The 13,261-nt window shown below is 36.1% G+C and overlaps 1 protein-coding gene across 1 annotated transcript; it reads right to left on the bottom strand.

Annotated features, from left to right (window-relative positions):
- Nucleotides 1-467: 467 nt before the first annotated feature.
- MRPL47 (mitochondrial ribosomal protein L47) lies at nt 468-13,198 on the bottom strand (the record flags this gene model as incomplete). The annotated part of the gene is made up of 7 exons (XM_084231737.1): nt 13,083-13,198; nt 10,691-10,836; nt 9,787-9,847; nt 7,100-7,196; nt 4,251-4,381; nt 1,895-1,990; nt 468-591 (listed from the first exon to the last, which is right to left on the bottom strand). Exons 1-7 carry the CDS (start codon nt 13,178-13,180, stop codon nt 468-470), a joined length of 753 nt encoding a protein of 250 aa, XP_084087863.1. The 5' UTR covers nt 13,181-13,198.
- Between the last annotated feature and the right edge of the window lie 63 nt (nt 13,199-13,261).

The raw sequence follows: 13,261 nt of genomic DNA, 5'->3' as shown, positions 1-13,261 counted from the left end.
TACTAGCCATTCCAGAAATACATTTTTGGACTATAGTGTGTAATCACTTGCTACTTTAAGTACTGAATGTATTTTTCAGTATTTGGGTGAAAAGTATTTAATGTTATTAACAATAGTGTCCAAACCCCTTTTACCTTCTATTAACTATAGTAGTAAAAATGTTAACTGAATCCCAAAAACTACCTTATTGCCTTTGGTAGAGCAGTTGATATCACTTTACCACTCTCAGATACAGGTGACAGTAGAGCTTATATGTCAGAAATTAGAAAATGGAAATTTGAATTTTATACCTGATTATTAAAAAAACTTTGGTAGAAGTGACCACTTTCAGAATTAGTATGCCATATTAACACCACAATTGATCGTTATTTGACTAAAAACACATTTTCTTGATAAACCATTTAACATATAATGTTGTAAATAATATGTAATCAAAACAAAAATAGTCAACGAACAATTCAGACATCTTAGGCAAGACTTGTCTTCTGAGCTTGAGAAAGATGGGGAAACTTTTCTTGAAGAAATTTTTCTTTCTTTTTCTCTAAACTTTTCTTTCTTGTTTTGATACGAATTTGTTTCTCAAGTTTCAGTCTACAATGATAAAAACATAACAGCAATTTATATAAAACTTCCCTGTTACTCAATATAAAATATCAAACTATGTCCAAATCAATTACTTAAAAGCCTCAATTAATTATGCCAGTCTCTAACAGGTATGTCATGTGTATTGCTAAACTTGAACAATCACTGTAAACCTGCATAAGTCAAAGATAAATGTGAAATCAAAAGCATCTACTTTCTAATTGTTTCTAATTTCCTGACAGGAAATAATGTACAGATCTTTGAGCCTGTTACAGATTGGGCTTTCTACTATATTTTATTGAATATATTAGCTTTTTTACATCCTGAGAGAGACCCTGAGACTTTCCGGATTCCCTAATTTCAAATAGCAGTCAGTGTACCATATCATTCCCCCTACAACAAAGAGAATAAAACCACACTAAGAGATGATGCCTAGATGCCAGTAACATACCACTCAGCATCCGCAGGCATATGAGGAATTTGTACCTTAGCTAAATTATGTTGCTCTCTTATCACCAATCAGGAATCATCAAAATTACAAATGATAAGATCTTGGACGCCAATTCTCCATTTCAGTTGGTATTTTACGGGATATGTTATTAACCAGTAGGCATATAATCTATAGCAATACAATAAAAAGGCATACCATAATGTGCCGGTGCTATGGGGGAGGTCACAGAAATTGAGATATGCATAATATTTGGGTAAAGACAAAAATACATGTATAAACAAAAAATAGGATATAAGCTACTTTGTAATGAAGTATAAATACTAAGTTGAAATCAGATTATACATTCTATTCATCAATCTGCTCCAACCAAATTTTAATCATTCATTAAAAAAAAAAAAATCTGAAAGAATAAAGGTTTGTTAAGAATATGCAGATTAGGGCCTTCCTGTTGGCGCAAGTGGTTAAGCACAGCACTGTGAAGCTGTTCCATGCTGGCCAGGGAGATACCCACATGGCGCAGCAGACTACTCCTGTCCTGCCTGCTATTCCCCTCAGCAGTGTGTTTCAGACAATCTGCCTGTTCTGTTCCCCACTTTGTCTCTGGTGAATCCTCTCACCCCTGCATCTCTGGCCTGTACCCCATTTCTTGTATGCACAAATAAAAATCTTAAAAAAAAAAAAAAGGCAACAGTACACTGTATGTATTAGAATGCTAACATGTTTCTCAATAGTAAGATTTTATAAAACTTTGTCTTCTTTTCTCTGATTTTTCTTTTTCCACAAAGTACACTCATTAGTAATGTGTCTGTCATTTTATATAAAGGTAAATATTTCATTATTAAGGGTACACGTATAGCTCACCTGACAAAACGGTCCACATAGGGCATCGCAAAAAATCGTTTCCTATTGTATCTCTTATTTAGGTACCATGGTATTGGCCACTGTTTGAACTTGTGCCTGCCAATAAAAGCAAAAATGTAATGCCTTAGAGAAAACTGAATACATTTTCACTTTTTGCAATTTTAACCTCCCTTGGATTAAATAAAATGAGATATAGTTGGCTTCTGAAAGGTCTTTTACATTTTAATGAATTACGAAATATTCTAAACTTGGAGAAAAGTATCGAAAATATACTGCAATATGATCACAGTAAACTTACTGCAAAACTGCAGATGTTAATATTTTGCAATGTTTGCTTCAGATCATGCCTTCAAAAATATATTTATATATAAATTTAAAGATACAGATAAAGTTCTCTACTTACACAATAGCTCTAAGCCATAAACTGAAGATTATTACCTAAGACTTGCTACATATATACATACTGTATATGTACATAATCACTTTATGCATGTTTATGTACACATGTATAAAAACAATTTGATATAGATCCAATTTGATATTTACATGTTTATTTTGTACTTTTAATGTAAGTAAATTATACCAACTAATACAGTTGTCTACATCTATTCCAACATAATGAAACCTAAAAAACCATAATGTTGAGTAGGAAAAAAGGAAAGTATAAATTGATAGAGTATTTATTTGAAAATACTTCAAGTAAGGAGGCAGCAGGAGGATTGATTTCAGGCTTTTAACCCATCATTTCTAAAAATTCAGAATCTGTAATATTAAAAGCCTAAATTCCAGTCTCTTTGTAACTTTGGCTTTCATTATATAATTTGATAGTGCCACAAAAGGTTAACAGTTATTTTACTTAATAGTAATGGTTATTTTATTTGTCAGTTCATCAAAAGGTAATAGTCAAGGATGAAACATCCCAAAACTAATGTCTGACAAGACTGTCAGATGTTCTTTTTTGAGAGAAAAAAAAAAAATTGGATGTAATTTTTTTAAGAAGGGGGTCTGCATTTAAAAGGCTATCTTAAATTTTGCATGCAATAGAAAAGTAGGGAAAAGGCACTGGAATTAAAATGTCTGAGATTATAAGCAATATTGCAAAGAGGATGTAAGTGCTTTGTTCACTATTTTAACTGGAAAAATTAAAAGCAAAATAATAAATATCCTTGAAGAGAAAAGCTTTCCCACAGATTCTAAAATTGACATTCTCACCCCTTCCTAATTGACCTCAACTGGATTAACCCAAATAAAAATGAGTAGAAAATAAAGTTCTTAGATGTTTTGGCAATCTCTTTCATGCACTGGATTAAATGATTACAGTAACAGAGATAATCCCCTAAATCTGGCTGCAAATTCTATCAAAACAACCGATAAGTAAGTGTTGTTATATGGTATAATTTCAAAAATAGAGACATTCTCCAACCACCCAAAATGCCTTCCCCATTTTGTTGACCTATGTTTAAAAATCTGCTGATGATACTTCCTTTTGGCAGCTCAATCCAAATGTCAATTAACCCCTGGGATACAGAGAATATGCCTTGTTTTTCTCAATTACATATCCCTTAGTGTGAATGGTCAGTTATCAGGACTCTGGGAACTGCATGTGCATCTTGATGGCAACAGGAGTAAACCAAGATACTTATTAAGAGCTGCTTTTTTTAACAGTCCCAGCTTCTTTTTTTTTTTTTTTTTTTTTTTTTTTAATAGAGGCATGCTTTATTTATTTGTTTGCTGGTTTGTTTGTTTGTTTTTTTGTTTATACATGCACTGGGTACAGTCAGAAGCGCAGGAGGGTGAGAGAATTCACCAGAGCCAGAGCGGGGAGCAGAGCAGGCAGAAGGACCGAAGTACACTGCTGAGGGGAGCAGCGGGCGGCGGGAGAGGTCTGCACGCCATGTGGGACCCTCCTCTGGTGGCCGGGGAGCAGCCGGGGATCGAACCGGCGCCGCAGAGGCCGCGCGCAGTTTCGCAACCCAGCGCTCAACCGCTGCGCCACCGGGGAGGCCCAACAGTCCCAGCTTCTTAATGGGCAAAGAAGACAGGTGTGTATCCTAAAATTAGTCTCATGGGGCATATAAACCTCTGAAATTGTATGTGCACAGATACATTTTTCTGGGATTCACACGAGGTAAAGAACCTACAAATAACTGAATCAAAGAAACAGGATGCCTGGGCCACCAGATAAATCTATCTTCATTCATACCCTGGAGGTCCTAAGGAGTTTAGGGACACATGTTTATATTAGATACATCTCTAATTTATCTCATATGGTCATTTTTCTTAAGAGATACTGAATAGGGTTGCGGCATGGGATCTCCACTCTCATCTTAGAAAAGTCACAATGTAATCTGTGTACCATATGATTCTTCCAAAGATGTCTCTTCTCCAAGCACCAGGTCTAGATTTTTCTTGACCAGTCTGAAGCAGTCTTATAGCATCTTCTCTTTCCTGAACAACTTTATCTAATGCATCCATAGACTCTATTACCTGAGAAGAGAAAGATACAATTTCAACAATCACCTAAATAATGTCAAAACAAAGAAAAAATAGCTATGGTGCAGAAACCTGACAGACAACACAGTAACCAAATTACTGATGCAGATAACATCAATGAAAGAACAAATCAACAGCCTCTTGATCTGATGCACTGAGAATATGGCATTGCCATGATATTCCTCCCAATCATCACAATTACCATGGGGAATATGTAAACCCAATTGGCCTGTACTATTGAAAAAAGTCATGAAAAACAAAGACTACGTATAGAGACTAAAGGAAACTAGAGACATATCCAAAAAACCCTGATGCAGGATTTTCATTTACTATAAAGGACATTGGTATGGTAATTGATGAAATCTGAAAAAGTTCTGTAGATAATACCGTCTCTATGTTAATTTTCTGATTTTGAAAATTGTACTTTGGTTATGTGAAGGAAATATATACACTTAAGATTCATGTATGTAATTCTCAAACGGCTGAGGAAAAAGAAAAAAGCAAATGTGATAAAATATTCACAGGCAGATCTAAGTGCATGAGAATTCTTTGCATTATTCTAACTATTCTGTCAGTCTCATATCAAAACAAAATTTGAAGACCAAAAAATGTTTTGTAACGCAACTTTCACTAAGTCAAAATAACCTTCTCCACGATTACGGCAAATAACGGATTTTATTCCGTACCACCTTTGACTCTCTCCAGGGATACCGGGCCCTTCCCTCTAAGAGGCAGTGTGGCAATCATGGTTGTGAGCAGTATGGGGAAGGGAAACTAAAGCAGCTGAGATTAGACATCAAAACTAACGCTACCACAAAAAGCTGAGTCCTGGGCTCACTTACTACTTGCTATGGCACAGGAAAATCAATGATACAGACTTAATCTCAAAAGCAATCTATGAAAAAAAAAAAAACCCTAATGAGTCTAACTAAATAAAATATTAAACTTCTATGTGGAAGAAATGCCTTAAACAAGTACAGTTAGGGCCTCCCCTGGTGGCGCAGAGGTTGAGCGCTGGGCTGCGAATCTGCCCGCAGCCTCTGCAGCACCGGTTTGATCCCCGGCCACCGGCTAGGATCCCACATGGCGCGCAGACCTCTCCTGCCGCCCGCTGCTCCCCTCAGCAGTGTCTTTGGTCGGTCTGCCTGTTCTGTTCCCTGCTCTGTCTCTGGTGAATTCTCTCACCCTCCCGCGCTTCTGACTGTACCCAGTGCTGGTATAAATAAATAAATTAATTAAAAAAAAAAAAAACAAGTACAGCTATGAAAAGTATCTATATATACTGATATGGAAAGACATCAGGATATACTAGGTAAGTAGAAAATGCATATTTTCTACAATATAATCAAATTTTATAAATAAAAACAATTAGACACACTGCCACATGCACAGAAAAATTCTAATGGATAAACAGGCAACATGTATGACTGATTACTTCTAGGAGTAGAACTGCAGAACACGGGATTTTTACTCTTAATGATAAAGAAAATCTAATTTTAAAAACTGACATTTTCAGAAATGAGAAAATAACACTATAGAACTGTGTTTTAAAATAGTTAGGATTGTAAATTTTGTCGGTTTTTAACCATAATTAAAAAATTTTGAGCCAGTTGGTGAGGAAACAGGATAGAACTAGCAATGTAAAATGGTGCTGCTTACTTTAGAAAAACAGCTTGTGCCTTTTGGCCAGAATGTTTGCCTTCTAGTAATTTGCCAAATGAAAGGAAAGAGGAGAGGAACCCACCATATACTCTCTGGGCCTTTTAGAAAACTTGAGAGTTGTTCCTTGGCCACATGCATGCAAATCTACAAGAAAGGTGATACTGTAGACACCTAAGGGATGAGCGCTGTTCAAAAAGTAATGCCTAAGAGCTAAGAGAGCTTCCTAAAATGTGTGAAAGAAAATGACCGGAAAAGAAGAAAATGATCAGAAAAGAAAGCCAGCCAGGAGAAAGGTACTGGAGTTCAACTGAAGTGCCAGCCAGCTCCACCCAGAGCAGCACACTTTGTGAGAGGCAATGGAAAGGGGCCTGAGCTGCTGGCACCCATTCCTCATGAATTTGTGGCATACTAGGTATGAAAAAAATAAAAGACTTCTGGACTATAAAAATGTTTCTCTTAATTTAGTAGAAGTGTGATGTCCCCTCTCCAAACTTCTAATTGCATCCTAATTCACTGGATGATGTCTTTAGTCAAATTTAGTGTTTTGCTTGCTGAAAGATGGTGGTTTATTATACAACAAAGAATACATAGTCAATTTTTTAGAACATTGCCAGGTGATATTTATAAAAGATCTATACTCTTTTGAAAATAGTCCCTCTGGAAAAAAAGAATTTAATAAATGAAGTTTATCTGTTGCCTTACGAAAGAAAAAAAATGTTGGCAATTTTTTAAAATGTTAAGCATAGATTTACCACATCATCCAGCGATTTCACTCCTAGCTCTCTACCAATGAAAAATAAGAACATATGTCCACATATATGTTGAAGCTACAGATAGGAATGGGAAGTGACTACAGAATGACATGAAATTTCATTCTGGTATTATGGAAATGTTCTAAAATCAGTAGTTGTACAACTCTATTAAGTTTATTAAAAATGAAGCAGAAACAGAATGAAAGTAATCTACCTGACAAGAAATGTAGGATCATATACACACCTAAATGGAGTTTTATCCCGCACAAAACAGTCTCCAGCCTCCCCCAAATTTTACCTTATCCAACCTCTCTGGACTTGGCATTGGCAAACTCTGCCTCTTGGCCTCCTGCTCTAGAGTCAGGAGCATGTTCCTTTCTTTCAGTAGCACATACCTATATCAAAGAATAAAAAGCTTGTGATTTTATTTGTGGTTATATTAATAAAGTTGTGATTTTTGACATCAAAATTAATGGTCTGTACTTAACGATTTTTTAGAAGTCTTGATATATACAGAACAACATTACAAAGATAATTCCTTTAAACAGATCTGTACTTATGCTTATTCATTTGTTCAAAAAATTTTCCGTATGTCACATATTCTATAAAGTGCCAAAAGAGTTACAAAAAAAGCATGAAACATAGCCTGTACATTCTAACTGGAGAGAAGATGGAAGTAAATAACATTTATTCAGCGCCTGTTTTATGCCAGGCAATGTGCAGAGTTCTTTAAATATATTATTTCATTTAATTCTCACAAAACCCCTTTGAAGTTGGTGCTATTTCCACTTTCTAAATGAAGAAACAAAGGCTGAGAGAAATTAGGCATTCCAGAACACGCAGCTAATTCAGGTACAAATCAGACTCCCTGTGTAAAAACATCTATTCTATTTTTATTCTGCTGCCTCTGAAAGTAAAATGTGATGTGGTATACTGTGGTATAAAGAGCAAATACCATAAGAATTAAGCAGGAAAGATGAGACATCTCTAGCTAAGATGATCAAGGAAAGCTTCATAGAAATGGGACTAAGCTAAGAAGGAAAGCAACATAATCAAAGGTACTAGGAAGGAGTTACAGATAATAAATCATTTGCTGTTATCCACGATGAATGAAATAGCCCTAATCATCCCCTTACAGATAATGCAGTCACAGTGCATTAATACAACTTATTTTTCTATAATGAACCTGTGATATTTTACTCCTAACATTTCTGGCTCCAAATGGGACACCTTTCCCCTCTGACACAAAATATGTATGTCTTTTCTAACACCACTTCTCGAAGTGTCTGATACTCACAACCTGCAGTTAGCAGCAGATTCCACAGGTTTAACAGTTCAGTCTCACAAGACTATCTCCTACGTCACATGTCAACAGCAAGACCCAGGTCTTTGTGTATCAACTGACCAGAGGTAAATTGATAACAACAGCTATTCAGTTGTTACCATGAAGGACTACAGCTCAACTGTTGCCAGGTCACAGGTCTGATTATTTAAGAGCCAGAAATCCTTATTTTTATGTAAACTTCCCAATTTGAAAACATAGTACAGTCCAAACAAAATACAAAATTGGGCTAATATAGTCCATTAAAAATACAACCCTGTCAGGCCTCCCTGGTGGCGCAGCAGTTGAGCGCTGGGTTGCGAAGCTGCCCGCAGCCTCTGCAGCGCCGGTTTGATCCCCGGCTGCTCCCCGGCCACCAGAGGAGGGTCCCACATGGCGCGCAGACCTCTCCTGCCACCCGCTGCTCCCCTCAGCAGTGTATTTCGTCACTCTGCCTGTTCTACTCACCGCTCTGGCTCTGGTGAATTCTCTCACCCTCCCACACTTCTGACTGTACCCAGTGCTTGTATAAATAAATAAATAAATCTTAAAAAAACAAAATACAACCCTGTCTTAAATCCTATCACCCTCTCTATCAGGAGAACCCAGCAGAAAAATCTACCCATATTACCAACTAGAAGCACCCTCCAACATACTTTCCCAAAGAATTCAAATTAAACATCCCAGACAGGCAAAAGGTAATAGGAGAAAGATCAAAATGTGACCAACTATTTATTTCACATTTAATTTTACCAGTTTGGTTGGTGGGAGTGCAAACTGGTCCAACCACTATGGAGAGCTGCATGGAGATTTCTTGACCTACTAAACATAGAGCTTCCATATGATCCAGCAAATCCACTCCTAGGTATTTACCCAAAGGACACAGAAACATCAATTCCAAAGAGCACCTGCACCACTATGTTTATAGCAGCACTGTTTACAATAGCTAAGCTTTGGAAACAACCCAAATGCCCAAAAATAGATGACTGGATCAAGAAGATGTGGTACATATACACCATGGAATATTACTCAGCATTCAAAAAAGATAAACACATGCAATTTGCAGCAACATGGATGGAGCTGGAAGGGCTCATGCTCAGTGAAATAAGCCAGAAAGAAAAAGAAAAATACCGGATGGTCTCACTCATAGCAGGAATCTAGAAAACTTAAATAAGGGACCAGGAAAATGAATAACTATAAGAAAGTGAAAATCAAAATCAACAAACAACTATGAAGCAGAGACTCTGTATGGGGGTTGGGGGGTGGGGAAAGGAGGGCTTGTGGTCAAAATAAGGGGGTTGCAATTGCATGGGGAATATAAAAATAAAATTTATATTAAAAAAACCCACAGCTATAAAAAAAAAATAATTTTACCAGTTTGCTGAAGCTGTTGGTATAAAGATACTATTACGGTTAGTAGTAATAGTTAAAATTCTATATATACCCTTAACTACTTAAGAATTCTGACATATTTGTCTAAATGAAACCTAATCTTTCATACTAATAAAAATCTTCTACAATTTTATGTATCACATATATCATTCACAAAACTGTAAGACAAAACACTTCACTCAATTTCTTACATCAGAGAGATATACAGCTTATACCTGTTTACACTGTAACTGTTTCAAACACCTAGATGCTAATGTACTTAGTATACTTACCAAAGTTTATGTAAATCTTCATTACTTTTGTTCCTTAATTGCTGACAGGTCCATGAAGCGCCTATTAAAATGATAAATTCCTAAGATGAAATAATTTTCTAGCTATGTATCCTTTGGTAAGTTACTTAACCTCACTAAAACTGTTTCCTTATTTGTAAAATGTATAATCGCCTTATTATATCCATAGTATAATATGTAATTAAGATTAAATTGGGGGGCCTCCTTGGTGGCGCAGCGGTTGAGCGTTGGGTTGCGAAGCTGCCGGCGACCTCTGTGGCGCCGGTTCGATCCCCGGCTGCACCCCGGCCACCGGAGGAGGGTCCCACATGGCGCGCAGACCTCTCCTGCCGCCCGCTGCTCCCCTCAGCAGTGTACTTCGGTCCTTCTGCCTGCTCTGCTCCCTGCTCTGGCTCTGGTGAATTCTCTCACCCTCCCGCACTTCTGACTGTACCCAGTGCATGTATAAACAAAGAAACAAAGAAACAAACAAATAAATAAATAAAACATGCCTCTAAAAAAAAAAAAAAAAAAAAGATTAAATTGGGGTTACTCTAGATAACATGAGTAAATATTGATGCTAGCAATAGCATTCAAAAATGTTAACATTAATACAGAATTTTCACAATAACATCAAAATACTTTATATAATTGTCAATTATCTCTAAAAAAGTGAAATCTAAAACAAACCCCAAACCTCACTTCACTTAATAATTTTAATCTGCTCCTCTTCTAAACTTCTTGTCAACCTGCCAAGGAACAACTAACTCTACTATTAGACAATCCTTTTAATTTTCTCTACTAGATGTTCCCAAAGGAAACACAAAATAATTCCCAAACTGGATAATCCCAAAAGGTTGCAAGATTCAATAAATATTTTCAATAATGACTAACCCAAATATCTCACCAGATTTCACTTTTTCTTGACCCCAGTTCTTTGGGTCATCAAAAAATTCTTCCAGTCCTTTCCTTGACAACGTGGTATGAATTAATCTACACTGGTTAAAAGATGGGACATCAGCTGTATTCTTAGGCAACAAATTAAGAGAAAACCTGCAATTGAAATACATATATGAGTCCTCAGAATTTTACAACATCTGAATTTTATAAGCAATAACTAGAAAATTTCCTCATCTACAATGATAAAAATCATACTCAGAGTTTCTGCACAGGAAAAATTATATTTTACAATATGTAAAGTGCCTGAGAAATTATTTTTAACATTATATTTCAGATGTTACTACCCTATAATTTCAGAGGTTAATATATTCACATAATTTTAAAGGTAATACATTAAATAATTATATTTTTAAGGTAACATTTTTAGGTCCTTCATACACTGCCAGAGAATGTATAAGCAGATAAAAACAATCTGAAGGTTAATTTTGCAACACGTATCAGAGGCTCAAAATACTTCCCTCTTAACCCAGTTAACTCCTCATCTGAAAACCTCAATTAAAGAAATTTATCATAGACAGGAATTTAAAAGTTAAAGTGCATATAAAAGCATTGCATATGATATAAAAAAAGTTGATAATGTAAATGCGCAACTGGGGAATGGTTAAAAAAATCTAATGTGCATTCGTATGATAAATTATTACACAGTTATTTAAAAAATCACGTTTTCAAAGAGCCTCTAAAGATCTGGGGAAACAATTTAAAGGAAAACAGTGAGATGTGTCACTGAAGTGTATCACAAGTGCCATATCCCTAACAAAAATATTTAACATGAAACTAATCATGAAGAAGCAATCAGACAAATCCAAATGAAGAAATAATCTAAGAAGTTTGATCTTATCAAAAATGTCAATGTCCTGAAAGAAACATTTTCTGAATCAAAGGACATGAAAAAGATGTGACATGCAATAAAATACCACTGACTGGGTCCTGAATAAAAAGGAAAATAAAATGAAATTACCAAGACAATCAATATTTGAAATTGCACTGCAAGCTAGATAATAGAAGTGCAGTCAGAGTAACATACTGATATTTAAATTTCCCAATCCGATCACTATAGTATTGTGGTTACTAAGACAGTTTTCTTGTTCTTAGAACATATATGTTGAATTGTCATGTTTGCAGTTCTGACATGCCTCAAGTAGTGCAGGAAAAAAGCATGGCTATAAAAAGAAAATGTGACAATATGTTAAAGACTGTTAACATCAGTGAAGAGTACATATTTTTTTTTACTACACTTAAGACTTTTTCCATTGGTTTGAAATTTTTAAAAATAAAAAGTTGGGGAAACAAGAGTAGAACATAAAAAAGCATAAGTAAATATTACTGTGATTTTAAGAATATGTGTATGTGTATAGATGCAAAATTTTAAAAAATGGAAGAAAATCTGTTTTTTTCTCTGAGAAAAAAATTTTACTTTCTTATTCAAAATACTTTACCCATTTTCCAAAGTGTCTGAAAATGGACAGGTTTCATTTTATAATAATAAAAATCTAAACTAAATTTTTAAAGAAAAAGGACAATGAGATGGCAGAGACAGTTAATCAAAGCTTGTCACCCTGATGAAGTTACAACCTCTGGGCTTCCGCAAAATGAAAAAAAATGCATATATTCCTTACTCTGAGATGAGTCTAAGCAGTAATATAATAGCACATGATAGGTGCTCAACAATTGTGTTGAATTCAAGAGCATAATTACCCTTATGAACTACACTTGGTAAATTACAATACCTTTAAATATCCGACACACCCAATTATTTATAAAAGTCAATTCATTATGGACGAATGCCAATAAATTGGAGGAAACCATACACCCTAAGCAAAAAAGAAAAGCAATCCAGAAGACCGGCTGTGCCTCCAGAAATAATGATATCATGTGTAGGGTGTTTCTTTCTCACACTGCAGGGCGACTTTCCGTTTGTTTAATAACCAACTTTCGTTTACCCACTCAAAATTTACTGAATAATGTGGTGATAGAGTCTGGAAGTATAAAAGCTCCCGACAGAGTGCAGGTCCTTGGCCAAAAGCTCTTCAGAGAAGTTTCTTCCACCCAGCCCAAAAGGATGCTTCTGTACCTCTAAGCTTCAAATACTGGGGATATGCAGACTCCCTGCACTGACAGGTTTACAGTAAACGGCAAAAAGTGTTTTAGGAGGGAGTGGAAATGCATGAGGTGGGCAAGTTCTCCAAGGTCACGCACTCCTCACGGAGGTGTAATCAACGGCTCAGCCATTCCTGCCGCCTTCGCATCCCCGAGCTGATCTCAGCATCTCAGCAAACCACCAAGCCCCAGAGTTGGAGAGATGGACAATTTCTACTCCTCTCATCACTTAAATCACTTACCCTGTGCCACCAGGGGCCTGAAGACCTATTAACGACCTAGAAATCTTCAGAGTAGCTGATAACTTCCTGCAAAGAACGGCTACACTGGCGGCAGCCATCTTTTCGCGTAAGTAAGCAAACCGTGTTTCCGCCAACATGACGTCACTTCCCGTGGAGCGAACTGGAACAGGATTTGCCCT

This window comes from Talpa europaea (genome assembly GCF_964194135.1).
Source record: "Talpa europaea genome assembly, chromosome: 4".
Classification (NCBI taxonomy): domain Eukaryota; kingdom Metazoa; phylum Chordata; class Mammalia; order Eulipotyphla; family Talpidae; genus Talpa; species Talpa europaea.
The sequence above is the reverse complement of the archived record's forward strand: the minus strand, read 5'-3'. Positions and strand labels throughout refer to the sequence as shown.